This window comes from Protopterus annectens, chromosome 2.part0 (genome assembly GCF_019279795.1).
Source record: "Protopterus annectens isolate FY-2018-M chromosome 2.part0, PAN1.0, whole genome shotgun sequence".
Taxonomy (NCBI): Eukaryota; Metazoa; Chordata; order Ceratodontiformes; family Protopteridae; genus Protopterus; species Protopterus annectens.
In genome coordinates, this window is record NC_056728.1 from 162,478,880 (window position 1) to 162,505,294 (window position 26,415).

General features: G+C 36.7%; 1 protein-coding gene across 1 annotated transcript in view; it reads right to left on the reverse strand.

Annotated features, from left to right (window-relative positions):
• CNTNAP5 (contactin associated protein family member 5) overlaps positions 1 to 26,415 on the reverse strand; it is a 4,019,360-nt gene that overhangs the window by 524,446 nt on the left and 3,468,499 nt on the right. Inside the window, exon 18 of the mRNA XM_044060643.1 lies at positions 17,661 to 17,900. Coding sequence (XP_043916578.1) covers positions 17,661 to 17,900 — 240 coding nt within the window. The remainder of the gene's footprint in view (positions 1 to 17,660; positions 17,901 to 26,415) is intronic.

The following is a 26,415-nucleotide window of genomic DNA, read 5'->3' on the forward strand; positions in this document are numbered from 1 at the left end:
CTCTTGGACATGCTACACCTAAAGAAATCCAAATACCTCTGAGCTACATGCTCTAGGGACCTACACCTTGTCACCACAATAAACAGGACATGCTGGAGGGATAGATTCCTGTCCCAGAGACTTCCTATACTCTATACCCATCTATGTAAAGCAAAATTCCTCATTAGCACTCATCAAGAAAAATCTTGATGAGTGGATGGGAAATAGGAAATACAATGCTCTGATATTTCCTTTTGCATTTCTCTGATATAACACATCTTCTGCATGTTTTCCTCACCTACACCCACCCAACCCTATAAAAGGTTTTCACCACATTCACCAAGAGTAAACTCAACTTCTGTAATCTCATCTGTGCAGCTTTCATTAATAGTAGAGTCCTTATTAACTTATCTCTAGTTGTTCTCCTCCCACAACAAACCCCATCTGATCCCTATGTATTATCTGCAGAAAGATCTTACTCAGTCTTGCTGCCTCTCTAAGTATAAAGCAGTCGTAGTCATGATTTAGAACTGAGACTGTCCTGTATCATGCAGACTATCTTGGATCCTTTTTCTCCTTATGTATTATTGAAATTATAGCTTGTTTTCATGGTTTAAGGCCATCTACTTCCTGTATCTTATAAAACAGAGAGATCAATTTCCTAACCACTTCTTCCTAACATATCTCCCAGAAGTCTAGTTGCATTCCATATCTACCTGGGGATTTTCCTTTAGCCATCTTCTTCAATGCATCCAGAATTTCCCCCGATTAATTTATCCACTCAACATCTCAATTTCATGTTGCTCTAATTTTATTGTCTGTCATCAGTCCCAATTGTTTCCTTCTCCTTTTAAACTACCCCTCCCTCTTTCATTGTGTAGTGTTTCTAAAAATATTCCTTAGACCCTTCTAATATTTCCCCTAATTTAACTTTCTTCCTTTTTATTATTGCATCTAACAGCTCATTAATTCATCTACTTCTTGCTGCCTTAATCTTACTGCCAATGCCTTCATTACTTTGGGGGAAGCCTTAAAATACAGCTCCTCCATTGCTATTCTACTTTGTTGTGCTTGTATTCTATATTTTTTCATTCTCATTCTCCTTCTCTCTTTCCTTTCTTCTTTGTTTCCCCTTACCCTCTTGTATGTATTTGAGCTCCTTCATCAGTTTTCTCTCTTGCTTTGTTTCCCCTTACCCTCTTGTATGTATTTGAGCTTCTTCAACAATTCTCTCTCTTGCTTTGTTTCCCCTTACCCTCTTGTATGTATTTGAGCTCCTTCAACAATTCTCTCTCTTGCTTTGTTTCCCCTTACCCTCTTGTATGTATTTGAGCTCCTTCATCAGTTCTCTCTCTTGCTTTGTTTCCCCTTACCGTCTTGCATGTATTTGAGCTCCTTCAACAATTCTCTGCTTTTGTTTTTTTCACCTTACTTGCATGTATTTGAGCTCCTTCAACAATTCTCTCTCTTGCTTTGTTTCCCCTTACCCTCTTGTATGTATTTGAGCTCCTTCATCAGTTCTCTCTCTCTCACTGCTGTCTTTGTGTCTTCTCTATAATGTCTACTTTAATTCTATCCCATTCTCCCTTATATTCTCTCTCCACCATTTAAGTATTTTTTAAAGTCCTTTCATGTCTGTCCTTTTACTCATATTTTCTAGTAAGTAAATTGGGGATCTAGATTGTTTTTCTAACTCCCCACCCAATTTCAGTTCTATCATTGCATTATCTGAGAATGTAACTGGGTCTGTAGATAGTTCTGCAATTAAGCCTACATATAACTTTTATCCACCCTTGACTAAGTGTTATATCTCAGGGAATAATATGTATATCTTCCTCTTTCAACTTCCCTTATTCTAGTTTCTCTTGTATTTGCCTATCCAACTGACTCAGTGTAGCCATGAACGAGTCTCCTTTTTTCATTAGTCTTTTTAACCTATGTCCTTTATCTACTTCATCTCTTTTCCTAACTGTAATCCAGTCTCCTAAGATTATTGTCATCCCTTCCAGAAATTTCACTGTCTCTTTCTCCAAGTATCCTTTTCAACTCTTTAATCAAGGCATTATGTGGAATATATATTGTTGTTATTGTAATTTCCATTCTTTCTGTTGCAGTTTTGACCCCTGCATATCTCCCCTTCTTATCTTGTAACTTTCCCTCAACCTTCAAGGGCCAAGTTTTATTTAACAGTAGTGCCAATCCACTGTGTCTCTTGTTCCATAAGGAATATGCTACTACACTGTAGCCCCTCAACCTTCTGTGTTCTTCCTCTATTAAGTATGTCTCCGAAAGTGTTAGTATGTGGGTTCATGTTCTACTCATATGTGTTAGGGTCCTCTCTATTTTGACTTTATTTCCTAGTCCATTCACATTCCACATCTTAATTTCCATTCCTAATTCATTTGTCATACCTTCTACTATTTATTCCCAACTCTTCTAGTCACGTCTCCCCCGTAGCTGCACACCTTTTCCATTTTTTTAATTCTCCTTTGTGTAACTCCATCTTCACAAAGGGCACCTCCTCCCTAATTATATTATCCCCACCCTCATTAAGTGGATCCCTCACAATAACTATGCACATATTTGCAAATCAACCTTCCTTCCACAGAGTCCTACCTCTTCTGTTTTGGATGGATCATGTCCTGACCCTTCAAATTATCATAACTATTACAAAGTGAAAAAAGATTTTACATTTCAGGTCTCCTACTGTTGTATTTGTCTTCTTCTCTAATCCCCCCCATCCCCAGACCTATTTATCCCTTTTCCCCATCACCTCTTTTTCCTTCTGTAATTGCCTTCTTTCTGTACGTTCTTGCCTCTCTCTGCACTATCATTTGTCTTTACTCTCTTTACTTTCTCTCACCCTCCTTGACCTCCCATTTCTCTTTATTATTTCATTGTCTTCTCCTTTGCTAGTTTTCTTCAATCTTTTTTTGCTATTGATCCTCTTATTTACCATGTTTTTGCCTTATCCTTCTGTTACTCCTCCTTCTATATATATAATCCTTAGGCCACTTTGCCTTTTCTTTTTAATTCTTCTATCGCCTTCCTCCTCTTTCATTCCTCACTTCTCCACACCATTCTGCACTTAAAATTTATTTCTGTTTTAATGCCTGCTTTATTTCTATAATGTCACCCTCTACCATTTCTTTGTCCTCTTTTTATTGTTTTTCCTTTCTATATTTCCTTATTCTGCTTGAGTCAAAATCCTTGTCTTTTCAATTTTATCTATTTCTCTATTGAATAATTCTTTACCATTACTATATAAATTTGTGTAGAGAACCAATCTCAAATCAGATGAGCTGTCTTCTGTATTCCAATCTTACCTTGGCATTTGTATCTTTAGTTATTTCCCTCTGTCTCCCTCCCCTAGTCTCCTTTCCCCTTAAATCTGCTCATCTTTGTTCACCTGTTTATGTTCTCTCCATCTTCTGTTGACTACTAGTACTTCATGCTCTATGGGCTTCCCATTTTCTACCTATCTCAGTTCTTCTATATTCACCTCTAAGCTAGATCTGTCAGGGGATTGCATTATATCACAGTTTTATAGTCAAGTACTACGTAGTCCTGTCCACTATACAGGCAAAGCATCTTTCTAGGGCCTATGTTCAATTTTTAGTCTGTAGTCTGTAAAACTCCCAGTCTTTGATGTACCTTTCCTTTCTTCTTCTTTGGCTTCCTTACAAGTAACATTAACAGACCTTTTCAATTTTCTCATATTATGAAAACATTAACCTATGCATTTCACTTATCCCTTACCTACTATTATTCGTTCCATGTTTCCTCACCTTTTCTTTCTCTTTGTGGAGCCAACTCCCATCTCAACAGTCCACCATTTACACTTTACTTTCATTACTAATTTGACTACCTAACATTTATTCCTGCCCTCTTCTTTATAATGTGCATTTACGTTTAGTTACTATCTCTTGCCGCCATCCTTAACTGTTCCTTTCTTAATCTGGGAAATGGACACGGCTTCCCATCCCTGGTACTCAACCCACTCTATATTATCACAATTGTGTGCAGAGACCATTGTTAATGAAACCTCCTATAGTGATCCAGAAGAGAGGACATGCAGACTCGGCAGAAGACCCACCGAGGCCGATCGACCAAGAGAACGCCTTGCTGTGGTGGTGGCAACACTAACACCTGCAACCGCCGGCTGCCCCTGTCTTTCCTTGGTGGTCAGATGATGGATAACTGGAATGCCCTGCCCTAAGATGTTGTGTGTGTAGAGTTCATTTTTTTTTTTTGTTTTGTTTTGTGTAGTTTTAATTTTTAATTTTTGATTTTCCTTGTAAATGTGTTTGTGTGTGTTGTGTTTTTGTGTTTTCAAAAAACAAAAAAAAAAAAAATAAAAAAAAAATAATAAATAAATATAATATAATACAATCAGAAGGGAAAACCAACTGTGTTCCCATGACCCTTTCCAATGCACATCACAGTGATCCTGACACTACGCCCCTCACTCATTTAGGGTTGTGGCTGTGTGGCTGTAGGGCATCAATATCTTCATCTATTCATCTTCATCTAGATCACTCTGATTTTTATACTATACTTATGGGTAAACCTCTCTTTGTCTTCATTTTTTTTTTTACTTTTTAAAACAAATTTTTTTTTTTTTTAAAGGGTTTAAATATGACTTATTTAGCCAACAAGTTCAGCTACAACTTTACCTCTCTCCCAACAAGCCTTCCCTTAGGAAAAAAACATGCAATTTAACTCCCCTGCTATTACTAGGGAACAGGTCCTTAATGCTGTCTCTCATCCCAGGATGCCTTCCAAACAGCATGAAATATGACCTGTCATGTTCTCTGGAATTGCTAATTAAATGTAGCCTCCAAACAGGCTTCCAACCTCATGAAAAGAGAACAGCCTGACCTGAAGAAGTGCATCTATTTGTTAATACACGAAAGTGCTAACGGAATAAATATATTTTGGCAGAGACTGGCGTGATTTGTTCAATAGTATCACTAATTTGTTTTTTCTTAGTTTCAATGCAGCAAGGAGACAGGGTATCTAGAACTAGGGTGCCTTCTGCATTGTTTTGTAAGCATTTTATTGCTTTATGTTCTCTAGCAGGTGCAAACATCTGAAGGCTATGTATTTTCACAGAGAGCTGCTAAATTCTGTTAGTCTCTGACAAAAGGGGTTTAGCTTAGAAACTGAAGTCAGGTCACAAAAAGTGATGTCATCCAAGCTAACCCAGCAGTAATATTTGATATTAATTTAAGAACTCTCTGAGAGAGAGAATGGGCATTTTGTATTTTGTCTTGGACCTAGCAAGAACATCCACTCATCATCATCTGTACTTGCCTTGCTAATAATAAGCAACTAGGGTACAGTAATTTCTTCTAGATATAGTTAGGAATATAGTAAAGATTAGTTTAGATGTTTTCTGTATTTATTTGAGACTGTCCTGCAATGTTGTTTTAAAATATTTCCTGTGGTTTTGAACTCTGAAATAACTGTGTTTGTTTATTGGGTGTCTTGTTATTCTATTATTTATTATTAAATATAGTTAAACCTATCTTTGTGGCTGATATTTGTGAGACATATTTAAGCTTCAAAGCACACTGTAAATGAGAATGAAACACGCAAAATAAAAATAAAAAGAATCCAGGCCACCAGTGAAGGCAAAATCTTTTATAAAACCACACAGATTAGCGCTTTCGTCTTGAAGCAAGACTTCGTCACTTAAATAAACAAGTGCTACACATTAATATTGGACTTTGTTTGACTGTTCAGCATACTACAACGCATGGTTCACAGTTTCCCCTGTAAAGTAATGGTCGAGTTGGTCAGCAGTCACATAAAAATATAAAATGTACTGTTTTTCATGCTAAACATCATGGTAATTATGGCAATGGTTCTCAATTAAACGCTGTAGGCACAGAGGTTTTAAATTCCTCATATTCCGACCATTCTGTGCGTTTCAGTGAAGTGTTGGAAAAGAACTTTGACTTTATTCCTACTGCTAATATTTCCAATATTAATGTCAATGGTTATGGGCTTCATTATGAGGAAGCGCCCACACTGAAGGACATGATTTTTTCTTTTGAAAAAAACCTTTTTAAACTTAAATGTTTACAGATTGACAACCGTTATTTACATTGTTGTCTTAATCACAAGTTGGTCCCACAAAGACTGAGACTGTATAAATATCCTTTTGGCATTGTATATTCTCAAGAAGTTTTAAATGATTTTCATGTTTTTTTTTTTGATGAATGTGGGCTAGGATTGATCTCTAGATTGATAAAATATAATAATTTAGCTTTGGCAGCGTTACTCATTGATGTAAACAAATTGAACGCTGATATTTTAAAAGATTTACTGTTTTCAGAATATGAGCAGTTGTACAAGAAAGTTTTGACTAGGATTGACAAAAGAATTCACAATATTTTTGTTAGGAAGCAGAAAAAGTTTATGAGGGACAAGCAACAATATAGTGTTGGTAAAGTATACCCGGGCCCGTTTAAAAATTATAAAAACAAGGTTAATGGAGACTTTTATTATAATTACAAAAATAAACACAGTATGGCAGGAGTGTCTACAGAGGAGAGGGTTACTGCACATGATAGGGATATGCCACTGGAAGGTGCCATTAATAGGCCTTTAGATGAATTGGACTCTTTTTCTGAGCAAAATGAACATTTTTTAGTACCAAGAAGGTCAGAACGGCTGGCCAACAAAACCAGATATCCATCAGACCCAGGTCATCAATCCAGTTCCCTTGGGATGAGTTACGGATGGACGAAGGTGGGGAAGAAGGGGAAATAGCAGTAGTTGATGGTACGGAAAGTATTGTAAGTGAATACAAAGGGTTCCAGATTTTCAATTATACAACACATACTTTGGGAAAGCAGCATTTTAATCTTTTTTCCAAAGGATTTAAGTTTGTTAAATCTAACTATGGTGACATAGCAAATCTTTTGGTCGACTTCAAATTATATCTTAGGAAGTTAAATTTAAATATGTTTTTTAAAAAAACAGAAAATGACAATTTTAGTGGTCATAAGGGCCTAGTTAGAAGTAGTATGTTTAATCCACCCCTACATCCAGCTTTAATGATGTTTGAAAAAATTGTTACAGACGAAATATATGAAGCACACATAAAAAGTAGATGGACAGTAGGGCACTTTAATTTAAGTGAAGAGGAACAGAAACTACTTCATGATTTGCAGTCCCAGAGAGAATATCATATAATGAAGCCTGATAAGGGAGGGGGGGCATCATGTTATATGGTATTGAAGAATACAACAACGCAATTATGATCATTTTGCTTGACACTACTATCTATTCTCCTGTTTCAAAAGATGAAATTCATATAGCATACATGAGAATTGATTCTCTTCTTGAGGAAGATTTGTTAGAAAACAGGATTGATAGTAAGACATATCATTATTTGAAGCAACTTAACTCTATCATTCCCAACATTTTTGGGGTGCCCAAAGTACATAAATCCATAAAAGAACCACCTTTCAGGCCTATTGTATCAGCTAGAAATTCCAAGACTCATCCTTTAGCGGTGTATGTTTATCACTGCACTAAAGAAATTGTTGTTAAAACTAAACATCTTATTAAGGATTCTTGGGAATGTCTTAGTAAATTAGCCAAAGATGTGTGGAGTGAAAGTTTTAGTTTCCTCACTATTGATGTCAAGGATCTTTTTACATGTATTCCACGATGTGAAGGGTATGATTTTTTTAGTGATAGTCTTAACAAATATTCTACTTTATCCAAAGACTATATTTCATTGACCTTAGAGCTTCTGGAAGTGATACTTGACCATAATTACATACGTTTTCAGGGGGAATATTTTCAACAGGTGAGTAGGGTAGCTATGGGGGCAGCATGTGCCCCCATTTACGCCAACCTAGTGATGTTGGAATGGGAGAATAGGTATGTCTTTAGTAGTCCTTTCCATGAAAACATATGGTTATATTTGAGATTCCTTGACGATATTTTGTGTTATGGGAAGGGACAAGGGACACTCTTGAGTTGTTTATGGAATATCTGAACACTTTTACCTCTCTTCTCACTTTTACACATACATGGAATGATGTAAGCATTAATTACCTTGACATTACAATTTTTAAAATCACTAATGGATTTAAATCCAGGATTTATCGCAAAAGTACTTGGTGTAACAGCTACCTGCACTACACTAGCCATCATCCACAGTTTCAGAAAATAAGTCTTATCAAAGGACAAGCAGTAAGAGTTGCAAGGATGACTTCTGATCAAGATGATTTAGCTGGGGAATTTATTTTTCTTGGCAAGAAATTTGTAGAAAGGGGGTACCCTGTAGATTTGGTGCAGGAAGTACTGGATGAAGTCTACAGGGGATGGGGTACGAAACACAAGGCCCTGTTAGGTCAACCTTTAACTATTGCTGTGAAAGGAAATGAAGGTAAAAACTTCCATGGGGCTTGTGTTATGTAATTTAATACATTTTCCGATATATTCACCCGTATAGTTAGAGCTAACTGGAGTGTGCTCAAAACTAAAAAGGACTTATATGAAGTAGTAGGTTCTAAACCAATTTTTACTTTCAAAACAGGAAAAATTTTAAAAGAATTTTTGAACAGGTGGATAGCAATGCTAGAACAGTAAAAAAGGCTACTAGTCCTTGTGGCAATTGTAGTCAATGTCCTTACATCATAAAGGACAACTGGATATGCTTGAACAATGGTTTGAATAGTATTGTAAGATTTTGTAAAGGTAATTGCAATACTAGGATGATAGTATATTTGGCTGTATGTGAGGGGTGCCCTGCATTCTATATAGGAAAGACAGAAAGAGCTTTTAAAGATAGAATGTATGAGCACCTATATGACATACGGACTGGTAAAGAAACTAATGCCTTGTTCAAACATTCAGTATTATGTTCTTCTTTTGTTGGTTTTAAATTTGGCATTATTGATGTAATAAAAAAACAATTTTGGGGGGGTGACATTAAAAATGTATTGTTGGATAGAGAGTTGAAGTAGCAGCTTAGGCTGAAGTCTAATATTTTACCTGGTCTTAATGAATATGTTACCATCAAGCCAGTTTTAGTAGCTAAGGCAGTTAGAATTTGATTACATTTATTGATGTATAGTAAGGGTACATACATATATAAATGTAATTTTTTGTATACATACATTTTTTACATCCTTACTTTGAGTTATATGAAGGTATGTTAGGTATTTATCACTTATTATTCATTTTCTATATTCTCTATTTTTATGTATTTGTGTTGCGGGCCTTTAAAATCTTAATTGTATGTAATTGAATGGGTTTTATAAGTAATGTGTAGCACTTGTGTATTTATTTGAAGAAGTCTTGCTTCAAGACGAAAGCGCTAATCTGTGTGGTTTTATAAAAGACATATTTAAGCTCTCAGAATACTTGCATATGTATTTGGTGACACTGTACAGGACACTCCTAGTAGCCTGGCACTTGGTCAAAACTACCGTTTGGATTTATAGTAACATTATGCAGTAGGATTATGCACCCTTTGTTAAGGGCCTAGAATAGCTGATAAGAGTGGTTGGTGTCAGTGATAACTACCTTATAGTCTGGGCAGAAGAAGGCATAGCTAGTAAACCTGTGCCAGCCTTTCCCAGGTGTGTGTGTGTGTGTGTGTGTGTGTGTGTGTGTGTGTGTGTGTGTGTGTGTGTGTTTGCATATAAGTCAGATCTCAAAGTGTGTGTGTGTGTCAGTTACTTAGGCAGGGATGCGAGGCACTGGTTGGACAGAGAGGGTGCTGGAGATTTTGGCTTGACCACTCAGCTGAGTTTTCAACCCTATAGCTGTGCCAGTGGGAAGTCTTATTGGGGATCTGGAGAAAGAGGGAGAAGCCAACCCCAGGCTGACTGTGATCTCTGTGTGCTCTTAAGGGAAATTGCACTTTACTGTGTGTGTACTTGTCAAACTCCCAATGTGTATGTCCCCTAGCTGTTGCCAGTGGTGAAGATTGAGGCTCCTTGATTACTGGGCCAGTGCAGGGGTATCACAGGAAGGTTGAGGGGGAGAGACAGGGGTAATGTTGGGGCTGAGTTTGTCGCCCAGGAGGTTTGCTATATTTTTTGGTTCCGTTAAGGTGGTTGCATTTACAATGAGCCTTTGAGGTTACAGACATAAGAAATGCCTTGTGGTTTTCCTTGGTCTGGAAGGCCAAATCTACCTCAAATTTGGTTTTGTTAGAATTTATTTGTCCTCTGAACTGTTTGATTAGTTTGATGAGAGTGCCTATATCCTGCTGGGTACTGCACCTCCTACTTTTTGTCATTTTTTATTTATTTTATTTCACATTTGTTAACCGGGTTAGTCCAAATGAGTTTGCTAATAAATACATTTTCAGTGGAGACCCGAGGGGAAAAGCCCCAGCAAACATAAGTAAAGATAAGGTGACAATATACAAATATTAAATAACAATCACAATACAAAATAATTGTAAAAAAGAAAAGGTTAACTATTTGCATTGCATTGATAGTAAGCAGCCCATTGTCAGTGGAGACCCAAGGGGAAAGAGCCCCAGCAAACATAAGCAAAGATAAACATACAGGAAAAAAACTATTCAAAATAACAATGCAAATACGAAATTAATTATAAAGAGAAAAACAAAAGAAAAAATATATAAACATTAAGGGTTGCACTGATAGCAGTGGTCTAGAATTTACTACATATAAGAGGAAAAACAAAAAGATAATTGTTGTTCAAAAGAAGGAAAATGTACAGACATTGATAGGAAGTGGGGGGAGAAAAGATAAATAGTGTAGAGAATGGAAGGGGTGAAAACGAAGGGGGCAGTAGTAGTAGAGCTGAGGGTTTAAGAGGTTAGTTTAGAAGAAGTTACTAACAGAGGAAGACAGGATATGCAGCAGGTTATACAGTAGGACAAAGACTACATGTGGTCAAGGCAACAGCATAATTTCAAGTTTAGTAGGTGGGATTTAAGGCCATGATTATCTTCCTTTTGTTATACAGCCTACTGATTTTGTGATTCCACCAGGGTGGGTTGTTTTTTGAGCTAGTTCTGTACTTCTTCATGGTGGGTACAGCTGCCTCTAGCAGATATTAGCATGCTTGTATAGGGTTTCTGCAAATAGTTCTGCACAGGCAGCAGTGTTCTCAGGGTTTATGGGGGCTTTAAAGTTTGCTAGGTGATAGGAAGTTAGACTTGGAGTAGTTCCTAAATATTCTAGGGTTAGCTGGGGGTCCAGGTTTTATTTTTACTTCAAAGGAGAACATTTTGTGGTCTGACCTTACCAGAGAAGACATTACATGAGGTGGCATGTAGCACTCTTCCATAATAGTGAGGACTAGATCCAGTATGGTTGTAGCTCTGGTTGGTGTACTGACTATGTGGTTCAGGGAGTTTGTGTTTACAAAATCTGGGAATCTCTGTGCCTATATGTTTGGTGTCGTACAAGATTCCCAGTTAATAATTGGTTAATTAAAGTCGCCCCATGAATATGGTATTGGGTTGGATGGTGTGTGTTTCCAACAAATTTAAGTATATGCTATGGGTTTCCTGGGTCATAGAGGGGGACCTACAGCTTGCACAGAAGTGGTATTGCATTTTGCCTATAGTATTTTGAACATGGAGCAGCTCAACTGCATTGTCCTATTTGACCAGACTTGAGGTATATTTATTTTTGATATAAATTGAGACACCTCCACCTTTAGTCCCTGTCTGTGCAGTACCTGGTCTAAATGTGTGGACAGCATTATAGTGTGCACAGACCTCAGCTCTCTCTTGGGTGAAGACAGGTGTACACTATAGCTCTGGTATGATAGATAGTGGTACCCAGCTCACAGAAGTAGCATTCTCTTGGGTGAAGAGAGGTGTACACTGTTGCTCTGGTATGATGGGTATTGGTACCCAGCTCACAGTAGCAGCACTCTCTAGGGTGAAGGGATGTGTACACTATTAGTCTGGTATAATGGGTATTGGTATCCACCTCAGCTCACAGTAGTAAAAAATGGTTTGGTAGCAAATCAATTTGGTCGAGATGCAAAAGATCATCTCATAGCAGCAGCAGTGACAGATTGCTTTAGACATGAAATCCCATCTTCTAGTTTAGTATTTTTCACAGCAGATCTCAATGCTGATGACACTGGGATGGTATTTTCAATTATGGTTATAAGATAGTTCAGTAGGGGTATGTGTTGCTACTGCCATGTAACTGTGCAATGCCAGAAACTTTGAAGGACAAGGAACTTTACTGATGGCTATTAGAAAAGGGTAGACTCAGGAGGTACAGCCATAGATCCCTCAACACCACAAAACATTGTTTCTAAAATCAAAGAACTTCATGAAAAGACTCCTGCCTTTCCTTGGTCATCTTCTTTCGGCTTTTCCCGGTTAGGGTTCACCACAGCAGATCTCCTGTCTGCTCATGACTGGCAGTGGAGTTTTATGGTGTCGAGTTTCCAGCCCGCCACCCAACCTTCCACAGAAGGCACACACATGCACACAGGGTTTATATTAGAACACAGAACTTTCAAAATTTTGAGTGTTCTAATATCGAACCCTATTAATCGAAAATTTAAAACATTGAACATACAGAACAGTGAATTTTTTCCTAGGGAAAAAAATTTGCTGTTCCAAAACACATACACACAACACAAGCATACCAAACACACAGCAATCCACACACATACACCTAAACTCTTACACCTAACCCTACACTAAACTATACATACCCCACTAACTATCCACTTACCTTAACCCGAACACTAACCCTAAGGTCCGTCACTATCGCACAGTCACCTCACCTGCACCCTAACCCTAACTCACCTACCCCGCCCTAACTCTCACGTCCACACAATCGCACACTTACCTGACCCGCACCCTAACCCTAATTCACCTAACCCACCCTAACCCTCATGTCCACACTATCGCACACTTACCTGAACCTGACCAGTAACTTTCCACCATAGCGCTGAAAATACCGAAGCAACAGAAATGGACAATCAAATTTTTTCTCTAGGAAAAAAATTGGTTTTCTGTTTCTTCGATATTTTCAGCATTCGCTGAAAATGGGTCAATATTAGAACACTCAAAATTTTGAAAGTTCAGTGTTCTAATATAGATCCTGCACACACATGCCTAAGGCCAATTTAGAGTGTCCAATCCACCTACAGCATGTCTTTGGGATGTGGGAGGAAACTGGAGCAGCTGGAGGAAACCTACGCGACCATTGGGAGGACATGCAGACTCGGCACAGAAGGCACCCCAGCCGAGGATCGAACCGGAGAACGTCTTGCTGTGAGGTGGCAACACTAACCACTGCAACACCGTGGCTGCCCCCTGTCTTTCCTTGGTCAGATGATTGGATAACTGGAAAGCATGCCCTAAGATATTGTGTGTAAAGAGTTCAAGCAATTTTTTATGTTTTGTTTTGTGTAGTTAGTACATTTAATTTGTGATTTTTCCTTTAAAAATGTTGAATGTGTTGATGTTTTTTGTGTGTTCAACAAACTGAGTAAAAAGAAAAATAAATAAATAATTGCTAAAATAATACTCTGTCCCCTTGGTAATCAGAAGGGAAAAACAGTAAAAAAATGGGACAGTGAGAAGGTAATGCAAACTTTTGCCAACTATTTTGTATTTGTTATCTTAAAACAAGAGCCACAACTGTGTTCCCATGACCCCTTCAATGGCACATCACAGGTGATCCTGACACTACGTCCCTCACTCATTTAGGGTGGTTGTGGCTGTAGGGCATCTGAAGCCAATATCTTCATCTATTCATCTTCATCTAAGACACTCTGATTTTATACTATTTACTTATGGGTAGAATTTTGTTTTGTATAATTTGCAGCAAAATGACTCAATTTGTGAAATATCAGCCATGTCCTGTCAGGTACAGCCAGCCCTGACTATCATTGTGGGTCTTAATTACAGACAGCATTTACGTGAGTGTGACTGCAGCCTTGTCCTTTGTTTATAAGAGGATAACATGAGGTAAATATATTCCTGCACCAAATGTTTGTTTTATGTACTTATATGTGGCTGGTTGTAACACTTACAAATAGATGTATTTAATGTATACTACCAGAAAACCTCTCTTTGTCTTCATTTCTTTTGATACTTTCTAAAACATATTTTTCTTTGTTTTAAAAGGGGTTTAAATTTGTGCCAGCATGGAGAGTGGATGTGCCAGAAGTTTTGACAGAACTTATTTACTTATTTATTAAGAACAGAAGTTATTTACCCCAAAAATCAATGTACAGATAATGCTTAAAAATCAGGGTGCAGAGTTTAACATTTCTTGTAGAAGGTTTAAAAAAAAAAAAAAAAAAAAGAATACATTCAACACACTACTGTACCCCACTATAGAGAGTTTTGAAAATATTTGTTCACAGGAAATATATCAAGCATACCATCGACATAGTAAGAGATAGTACAACATGACTATGTCGGAGGCAGACCTATTAAGAGATCTTAGGAGTGATGAATCTTTGCAAATTAAGAAACCAGATAAGGAAGGAGGGATGGTTATAGTGGCTAAAAGCATTTGCAACTGTGATATTTCCTCCCTTTTACATGATACAGACAAATATGAAGAGGTTTCTAAAAATCAAATACTCACTGCATATAAGAAAATACAATCGTTTTGGAAGATGCTTTGTTTCAAGGTGTTATTAGCTAGGAGATATTCATTTTTCTGGTAAATGGCCTCCCTTTGATTCCCACTGTGTTTGGAATTCCCAAAGGTCATAAAAACATTTAAGCCTCCATATAGATTAATAGTAGCTGCTCATCACAGTTCAACTTACTCTCTAGGGGTGTTTGTGGACAGGTTGTTACAAGGTACTGTATGACTTATTTAACATTTACTAAGGGATTCTTGGGACTTCTTGTCCAAAATCAAACAAGAATATTACATTGACAGGTATGTTCCCCTACTATTGATGTGGTAGACCTTTTTTCTTTGATTCCACATAAGGAGGGTCTGGAATTGTTTCATGAGGCTTATAAATGAATTGTCAACTTTTAATACCACTTTGGTAAATTTTGTGATGGAGGTAATGGAAATCATTCTCCACAACAATTTTATGGTCTTTGAAAATTAATTCTTTAGACAGGTGAAAGATGTGGCAATAGGCACAAGTTGTGCCCAGTGTATGCCAACCTAGTCATGTACTCCTGGAAGAAGAAACATTTATTTAATTCTAAATTTAACAAACATTGGATGTTCTTCGTTTTTCACTGTTGCAGTCATTACATTTGGGTAATCCTGCTGGCAGGTTGCCCTCAGCCGGCCTGAATTCCAAAGTCTTGGTTCCTGCGTCGGCTGCTGTCACCCACTCCCTGACGTCAGGTCATCGGGGGTATAAAAGAATCAGCCGACGTCATTTTCTTCAGTTTTTCTTGCCACGCGGTGCCTGAAGCAGAAGCAGTTCACAAGTGCCGGTCGGCCGACTCCTGAGATTTTTGTATTTGAGTTTCAGATCCGAAATCTTCAATAAAGCTAAGTACCCCGTTGGGGAAACTTTTTTCATGCTCCAGACTGATGTCAGAAAAAGTTAATAATTGTATTTCTTGTGGGAAGCAAATACCTCATATGGATTTTCATTTTTACTGAATTCCTTGCCTAGGCCCTGATCACAACGTTTCTGGTTGTCGGTTTTGTGCTAGATTTAACCAACACAATATTAAGCGTCGGTATGATTTTGCTTTAAACTTTTTTGGACGCTTTGGTCAAAACTGTTTAGGAAACCAATGTTTTCAAACAGTTATTTGGACTTCAGAAGTTGTCACCCAGGATACGCAAAAGGAAATATCATTAATGGACAATTTATAAGAGCACTGAGAATGTTTTCTGACTTTCTCTCCTTTAAACTAGAACTCACTTGTTTACTTACAATGTTTCAGCAAAGAGGTTACCCCCAGGAATTATTACATGCAAAAGAAGTGTTGAAAGGATTGGATATAAGCTCTTATTGGGTACCCAAGAGGTTTTAACTTTTTCCTAAAGCCAAATGCCCTGAAAGATCTTTTATGAACTCAATGGTAATACATTTCTGAGCTAAAAGAAATTAGCTAAAAGAAATTCTTACCAGAAACTGGGTTATGTTCAAGACTAATCCAGAATTTATTAACATGTTAGGAGACAGACCCACATTTGTTTTCAAAACAGGTCACAACATCAAGTATCTTTTAGAACATCCTATCATGTTACCCAATACGCAGGGGAGAGGCACTGCTAGGCATGGTATGTGTAAATACTGTAAATATATTTTACAAGATAAACGTGTTCTCATAGGGAATCCCCAAATACAAGCTAGTTTACTGAGAGGAAACTGTTCTAGTAGGGGTGTGGATTTTTTAAATAGGAAAGACAAAAAGGCCTTTACAGAAACATATATATATATATATATATATATATATATATATATATATATATATATATATATATATATATACACACATTTGTACGCTATACAAAAAGAAAATCAGAATAATGCACCCTATAAACACACACTACACTGTTCCCATCTAATTTTTTTTTTATTTTGCATTACAGATATAATAAAAAGAGATGAAAGAGGGTTTTTTGGGAAAACATGGCTGAAAGAAGTGAATTAAGGTGGCAGCTTAGAATTAACACCACAGTCCCCCCCTGGCATTAAATGATAACATTTCTAAAGCCTCTGATTTAAAGTTGAGAGCTTTGGAATTGTAATACAATTTTTTATTATATGTTATAGTACAAGTGAGTTTTAAACATATGTATTATTTTTATTGTAACAATGGCGTGAGTTGTAATGGTATTTAATCTTGTAAAACTTTTGATCATCACAAGTTTTTATTGGTGGTTTAATTATCATTTAACTATCACATGATCTATTGGAGATTATTAAATAATGATATGACTGATTTATTAACGATTCTTATGAAGTTCTGTAGTCTTTGGGATGACAGCGTTTGACAGTTTTTACTGTGTTTTATTCTATTAAAGTTTGGAAATCCGTGTGTAGTTTATGCTTCCTAGAAGCTTCCACTACATGAACTGGTGTTTGTTTAGTTTGAGTTGGTTGCTAGACGTTACATGCTGTGTGGTTTTACTCTTTTGATCCTTGGTTAAGTGTGTTGTACCAGTATACAAGCAGTCGGTCATTATGTTTATACTTTTGTTCATTGTTTTCATTTTATTAGCTATATAGAATGCACTAGTTCAATGAATAATATAACATCATCTCGTGGAATGCTCAGTTTTATCCTATATAAAAAACATGAGATGCTTTTGCTTTTTCTTTGTTTTTTTTTTTTTTACAGTCAGAAGAATTCACTAGTTCATAACAACACACATATACACACACACACACACACACACACACACTGATTATCATTGTAGATTAATCTCCACTTACTAAATGTGAGTTTAAACTTGGAAATTGCTGTTATATATAAACATGCTACAATTAAGCTCACTATTACTAGACTTACAAAAAACTCTAGGAGTTAGCAAGCTGCATATCATAATTTATATAAATAAATGGCACACAAAAGAAAAAATATCAACTGTGCATGTGTTTTTCATGCCACTTGTAATAAAGTGTTTGACTTGGTCAGCATGTTTACATTAGATGTTATTTCTCAGAAAAAAAAGAACTACCTTTAAAGTAAGGAAATATAACTTAGTGAAACTGTGAAACTGTTGTTGGAGAATTACAAATACCTGTTCTGCAGAATGGTCCATCATAGGCAGAACTGCTGCAGTCACAAGAGTAGCCATTGTGTTTTTCAATGCATTTCCCTCCATTGTGGCATAGGTTACCATAACTACTACAGTGACCTGGACAACCAGGCCTGACACCAGGAGTCATTCTTGCTCTCTCATCAAGGTCAAGAGTCACACCATTAAGCTGCAAGAAGCGTATACATCCAATAAATCCTTTTTGTCTAGAAGCTGCTCCTCCTGAAACAAATCAAGAAGTATTCACATCTCAGGAGATGCTTGACAGACATTCATCAGGTATTTTATAGTTAAGTGGCATTTCAACTAAAAATGACAAATATAATCACTGCTTTTTCATATTCAACATAAATATTAATTGCCAAAAAAATTTACAAGTTCTTTATAGCTTTTAACAAACACTGAATAAGATTAGTTTTTTTCCAGTGTAAACTTTATATGTGCTCATGTAACAGTATTATACATGCAAAATAATATAAACTGTAAATGTTGCTCACAAGTTACATGCATTAGCAAAAGACTGTAATTAAAAAGGAAATATACCTTCTGCAAAATACATCAAATGTGCTAACTGTCTTGCAGTTACTTTATGATAAGTACATACAAATGATTTGTCATCACAATATGATTTCCCAAAACTGTTTTAGGTGATTAATGAAAAATGAGGCCTCATTTCTTGTCTAAGGACTGAGAGAATCAACCTCAGAGGGAAGCATAGAAGATTTCTGAAGCTTTCTAACACAGTAAGAATATATGCAAGTTATTCTAAGTAGATTGTTTCTTATGTTTTTTTGTATAATAATAACACATTATTTTAAATATTTAAGTAGCTCAGTAACAATGAAAATGTAGCCTGACTACTCTGAGCTAGTATGAAACATGGTTAGACAAAAATAACCACTGACACTTTCTAATATTATCTTACATTTCTGTCACTCCTTTCAGTCTATAAACTGTCATAAATATATTAACTTTTTTGTATTCATGTACTGACAAACAGCAAATCTACTTTTTATTTCAGAAGATTCAAGTCTGTACAGCCCCTTCTTGTTTACACAGCACTGACCTCGCATTCTAGAAAATATTTATGTTTACCTCTGCAGTTTCTCTACATGCAAACCTATCTAGTCTTTTTATAAAATGTGTACAGATGTCAGTTCTACACTCATGTTTTGAATACATATTAGCAATACTTGTAAAAACTAACATGTTCATGGCTGAAAAGGGTCTACATATCATCCCATCCACTCATGGAAGCAACAAACGGAACACAAACAGAATGAAGCAAAGGTGATGCCTCAGTAAGTTGTTATGCAGAGTCCTTAGTATCAATATAAAAATGAAGTTATTTATTAAAATATGGTATAATCTCATCACATATGAATCTGGATGTTCAGTATTCTTGAAAAAGTGAAAGTTGGTGTAAAAGGGGTCTTATTGCAACAGAACACTAGAGAAAAAAGCACTGCACTGGCAACTAGCAAGTGTGCAAAAGGCAACACAACTAAAGGCACACAAATATAGTGTCCATCCTCCTTTACACAGGGGAACCATGCAGTCACTTTCTAGAATGATACCATTATCTTCTCAGTCAGGGTCCACTGAGGAGACTAATGTAACTGCAACCATTTCAGGAATTTTGGAGGAAGGCTGCCTGCTAATGAACATGTTATGGCTTTATTTTGGGGAAAAAGATGTTCCTTATTAGGAACCTACTTATTAGCGGCAGCTGCAAAGTTCTGCTTGTGCTTCAAAGTTTTGTTTGTGAAGGTAACCAACTTCTTTCTGTAATCATGTACACCAGTTTGTGGATAAACATGTGCCAAGGTGTTCTGCAAAAGCTTATGCAAACTTGGGGGGGGGTGACCTACACCTATGGCTGACTGATGAGGCACATTTAAAGTTTTATTTATGTTTTATCTAAACTACTCTTGAGAGTTTGAGGATGATGACTGAGTGTCATCTGTTTGCCCCAATAACAGCTCATATAATCAGTCTCTGAACATTCTAGACCACCACTGATTCTAAGATGAGTAAGAGGAATATGAAAGCTTTAAAACAGCACCCCTCTCAAATGTCTCCTGCTTGGGCTGAGAAATCATACATTAGCAAGAGATAGCATTCAGCCTTTATCTTCTTAAAGGAGGAAGAATTAACAGTCTTTGGCTGAATACTATTTATACCAGTCAGAACCATAGCTATTACTGGTGCTTTGTATAGTTCCCTACACTGGTATCCCCTCAACTTAAATTTGAGGAACCTAAACTTCTTTTGCTTGCTACAAATATGACAAGTAACTGCTACAATTAGATCACCAAACACACACAACACACTCACACGCGCGCGAGTGCGCACACGCACAGTGCATTACTTGTGACAGCAAATATAGCAGTGGTATTAGTACACTCCCACACTATCAGCACCTGATGATTACACCACCTAACACCTTGTTTCTGAGGCAGACCCTCTCCCCCTTTGTCCCCACACTAGTTACAGCTCTGGCACTAGTGGCCCTAAGAATACAAGAGAACTATTCCATAGCTGCACAGCAATCTTCTGGTCTAAACAAGAGCTTCATATAATTCTCAGCTTCATTAGAAAAGACAGTCAGGAACCTTTGCAGGAGATAAGAAGCCACAGTATAGAACATCACTAATGTATGACCTGGTAAAAACAGCAAGCCTGCCTCCTTTCTATTCAGTATGTATCAATAACCTCCTGGTCAGGCAGGTGGTTAAGCACACGTCAGGTTTTAATTCGTGGTTGGTTGCCTCCCCATTGTAATGTGTGCAGCAGATACTGTCAATACTGTACAGTGTAGCTGCTACTGGAAAAGTAAACATAACTTATGCAGTATTTGTTGAGCCTTTCTGTTTATCATAGGGAGGTTACAAGTAAACCAGGTACAGGATGCCTTATAAATACACTGTAATACACGCAATTTATAAATCAGGTATAGTCATGCTATCAATGTCATCTTCATTTTCACATTCTGGCTAAAGCTTGTTTACTTATTTATTTCCATCTGTTAATCAGACTGGAGCGCTGATCAACATGGACCATTTTCAAGGCTCTGCCCAGGAATGCATGAAGGTATGAATTGCTTTCCAAAGTGCTCACTCCCAAAAGTGAATTGTCTGGGAATTTTCTCTCATTTTATTACAATAGGGTATAAATAAAATAACAGTCTATATCCTGCTTCAGTCATTTTAAATTGCCCTGATAGAACTGGACATACAGCAGGAAATTCATTACTGAACATTTGGAATATCATATATCTAAATACTCTGGCAGCCACCCATTCTAAATGCATTCAGAAATTAAGATGCAAAATTCATCAGAATAATGCACACATATATAACAGGGACATTGTGATACACATTTTTATTTTTTAATATATCACATATTGTATCACTGTAATAGTTACACACACACCTGTATTCTGCACATCACCTCATTTCATAGCAGAATCAGTGGTATGAGAGTTAGCAAACCTGCACACTTGTCATTGGTGCTGGAAGACCAAAGGTCTTGTGGGTTCTATTCCCACTCCAGGTAATTGGATTGCTGACACTGCAGTGCAGTATTGAGGGGTATGGGACTGCTGCACTCCTGAATGTGCCATCCTTTGATGAGATGTTAAACCAAGGCTCCCATGGCCCCATCTGCTTTACTTGGTAGTAGCTTATGTGGATGTAAAAGATTCCATGGTACCTGTTGAAAAGGGAAGAGGTCCTTTATTTATTTATATCTTTTTACATTTCATACATATTTACATATACAATTATATATACATATTTACTGAGCTCAGGTCACATGGGGTTTAAACAGACCTTTTCCTCTTTTTCCCATTGTGTGAATTTTGCCATACATAAAAATCTTATAGGTCAATTCTCACCTGATATTTTATCTTTACACAGTTGACATACAAACATAATTCAATAAATGGTGAACATGCCATGTTATAAACAGAGTTTCAAAATGAATTATGTTACTCAATTTATGTATAAAAATGTAAAAAAATAAAATAATATAAACCAAATGGACATTTTGATAATCTCATGAGTTACTGGGAGGTTGGAGAAGAAGAAGAAATCCCATCACAAAATGTTGAATTTGAGTCTGGGCAAATCTACGTTGAAAATGTTCATGATACAGCATAAATCAGAAGAGCATGCACAAATGAGGTACTATGGCCTTCAAAACACACTGATTAGACAAAGGCTACTGTATTAGCAAATCCCAGAAATGAAGACATGATGACCAAAGCATGGCCACTTTATTTTTGTTTTTCTCATTGCTACTTTTAATGCTGCCTGATAATTCTACTACATTCCAATATTCTAATCTGGCATGGCGAGAGATCTATATTTCCACCATCAACTGACAGCCTTCCAGACTACAATTACTACAGGGATGAGTAGGATGGAATCTGATTTAGAGTACTGAGTGATATTCATCAAATTACAGAAAAGAACATGCACGGCAAGCCACATATTTTCTATATGTCTGTCCATAACCTATCTTTATTTCATTCCTTAAAGATATGCTTCCATGTTGCCACATGTAATATCATGACACCTCCAGCAGAAAGCAGATAGTGTAGGAAAGCCCTACCTCCTAGGACTTAATACTCTTCTTAGCAATATGTCTCTCATATCTAAAACTATTCTAACTAAACTAATATTCACATACATATGCTCTCTATGCTTAACCTTCAGCTATCTCCTTACCTCTTATGAAAGAACTAATTACTTCCACTTTACTATCTGCTACAGACAAACAGCCTTCCAAAATCCTAGTTATACATTTACTCATGCAAACATTATAAGCACCCCCAACTACTTACTACCCAAATACCATAGACACACACACATTAACTTCAACAATCCAAACATAAGAAGACTAAAATACCTAACCAACTTTTCATGCAAACCATCACTAGAACTAAAAATACCAATCCTTACTGATGGTGACATCCACCCTAACCCAGGACCAACTAATAACTCTACTGACATAACTTATAATATCTCACATTCTATCCCACCCACACTAACCACTGTTCCTAATGCCTTACTCATTGGACATCTGAATATCCGAAGTATTAATAATAAGATTGCCCATCTCCATGCCCTCTTGGATACTCACTCCTTTGACATTCTCTGTCTTACTGAAACATGGCTGAAACCTGGTACTAAAGACAATGCAATACTACCCCCTGGATATAACATTTTGAGAATTGACCGCTTAAAACGTAAAGGTGGAGGAGTAGCACTTCTGTTTAAAAATGAACTAAAAATCTCCTCACAACCTACCAACCCATTAAATGATGATAAAGCTGAAATTCTCATTTCTAAACTACAACTAAACCCTAATAAATCAATATATATCATCTGTATCTACCTACCTCCTGGCAATAATTACACTAAAACTGAGAATATCCTTAGTTGGATATCTTCTTCTTACCCACAAGAAACTATCATTTTAGGTGACTTTAATTGTGATTGGTCCACTGTCAACACAAATAATCCTTCATCTCATATAAATCTTCATGGCTTTACTCAGACAATCAATAATCCCACAAGAATCAATAAACCCAATAACAAAGAAAGTATTTTAGACTGGATTCTTACTAACAAACTGCAACAAACATATACAGTAGGAACTTTGCCTGATGATGCAAGTGATCATTCCTTAACTTACATCACAAGACAAAAAAGTGACATTAATTACACCCCTACCTATAGGGTTTCACGCAGTAATAAACACTTGAACCCATTACTATTCCAAAATGAACTAAAAGTCTGTAACTGGAATCTTCTAAAAACCCTAACCCTTGAAGATGCTATCAATTACTTCAATTCCAAATTCCTATCAATCCTTGACCAACATGCTCCAAAACGATCTGTCAGAGTTAAATCTAAACCTGCCCCCTGGCTGTCCAAAGAGACAAGACATAAAATACTACTTAGGAATAAATCTTGGGCTAAATGGAGAACTACAAAAACTATTTCTGACCATCAAACCTTTAGACAGTTAAGAAATAACACATAAAAGCTGTTTTTATAGATAAAAAGAACTATTACTGTAAACTACAGCAAACTCATCATAACAACCCCAAAAGGTTCTGGTCAACCTTAAATTCACTCCTACACCCAGACCACTCTAATACACCTTCCCCCTCAGGGGCCGAAATGAATACCTCATACCAAACTGCCAATGCCTTTAATTCCTTTTTCACAGACACCATTAATTCATTAGCAAGTCAACTTACTACAGACAAATCTTACCCCCCACCTGTATACCTGCTAATCTCCCCATATTTCAACTACAACCTATCTCTACTTCCTACATCCTAAAACTCATCCAAAAACTCAAACCCTGTACCCCATCTGCAGATCAGTTACCATCTGAATACCTACAAAAAGCAGCAGAAGCAGTAGCTTATCCTATATCTCTCCTTATAAACAGAACCATCAATGAAGGAACCATCCCTGCTATCTGGAAAATTTCCCACATAATCCCATTACATAAAGGAGGCAGCTCAAATGAGTATTCTAACTACAGACCTATAGCACTCCTATCACCCTTAGCAAAAATTATGGAGAAATATATTCATCATCAGCTAATGCACCACTTAACTCAATATAACTTACTAGCCAACTGCCAACATGGCTTTAGGCCATTTCATAGCACTACCACAGCTCTTCTATCCTTTACCGAGTGTATAAATAGAAACCGCAATAATAGTATCCTATCATCTGCACTCTTCATAGACCTATCAAAAGCCTTTGACATGGTAAACCACCATATGCTCTTAAAAACCCTTGAATCTCTCTCTCTAGATACCAAAGCTGTTCAATGGTTTACTTCCTACCTTAGTAACAGGCAACTGGCTGTTCTCTGGGAAAATACACTTTCATCCTTTTTGCCAGTCTCTCTTGGAGTACCACAAGGTTCCATCCTAGGTCCTCTCCTTTTCTCTTTATTCATAAATGACTTACATGTAGCAATACCTCAAGCTACATGTATTCAATATGCAGACGACTCAACACTCATATGCTCTGCAAATACCTCCTCTGAACTACAAACCCTAACACAGAACATATTTAGCACAGTTGAGACATGGTTCCTGAAACACTGCCTACTTTTGAATGCCAATAAAACCAAACTCCTGCTTTTTAGACCTAATAGTAAGTCCCCCCTCTTAGACTTCACTATTACTTCCAATAATGGTACACATATAGTCCCCGACTCTACCACAAAACTGTTAGGTATTATAATTGACAATAACCTCACCTTTGATAACCACATTAATAATACTATTAAAACCGTAAACAGAAAACTTGGCTCCTTATATAGAATTAAAACCTTTCTAACTCCACAGGCCAAAATTACACTCACTCACTCTCATCTTACTTCTGCTCTTCTTTATGCCTCACCCATATACACTAACTTAAAGAAAAATAACCTTACTAAACTAGCAAATGCATACAATAGCATTGCCAGATTTGCTACTGGAAACCCATTTAGAACTCACCACTGCCAGAATCTACTACAACTAAACTGGCTAGAACTGAAAAATACACTATTACTCTCCCAACTTACCTTTGTTCACAGGATATTTCACTAACCAAAAAATACCCCTATACTTTCTGACCTTATTTCTCCCTATTCTAATCTAAATTCACTACGCTCCTCTAATAAACTTCTTGTGAAGCTAACTAAGTCCAATAACATTGCAGGTGATTCTCTATTCTCCAACACCATAGGTAAATACTGGAATCTACTACCTACCACTCTAACTATTACATCATCACCCTTCCTCTTTAAACAAAAGCTCAAGCAACACCTAAAAACACTCTGGCTATGCCCATGCATCAATCCCGACTAATCTTATACACCCTCTCTTACCTCTGTTCACTCACTCCCTTCAGAAGACGATCTCAAAAACACCTTTGTTAATTAGCCTCTGATACAAATTAATTTAGAACGTTGTATGGTTGTATGGTTTATAATTGCTTATGCAATTTATACTCTTCATGAATGTTTTACTAAAGTATAACTCCCCTATTCTTATACTGTAAATAAAAGTAAATGTCCTTCCTAATATAAATTTTCTACTAGTATATTTTAGATTGAACCGTATTTCTGTTTGTATTCTTACTAACTACTTGCTTTTTTTATGTAATGACTTGTTTTGTATTAACTTTAATGTGGAGCATTTCTCCCCTGGCCTCTGCTGAAAATGGACATATATCCAGTTGGACTAGCCCGGTAAACAAATGTAAAATAAAAAATAAAATAAAAAAATAAATGTATTCTTAATGGAGTAAGAAACAGGTGGCAAACAGATAGTGTATATGTTTCCAGGAGAAGAGGTACAAGTGGAGAGGCTGCACCAGTTCTTTAAAGATTGTTCTTACCCATGTGAAGCCATTCAGTATTTACTACTGTACTTGTGCCGGCCAGATAAAGCACCTTTAGGCCAAACTACACCTCAAATTTGTCTTTAGAATATGACAGACATTTTGTAGATAAACCTGTCAAGTTCAATATTGCTGTCCATGACTTCACACAGAAATTACAAATGTGAGAAGGATAGAAGCCAGGAGCTGCAAGTCCCAAAGTTTGACCTTAAAGCAGAAGTATGCAAATGTTATCAACCAAAGAGGTATGTTGGAGCTCAGAAATGTATTTTAAATCACCTGATATAAATAGGTGATAATCTACTTTA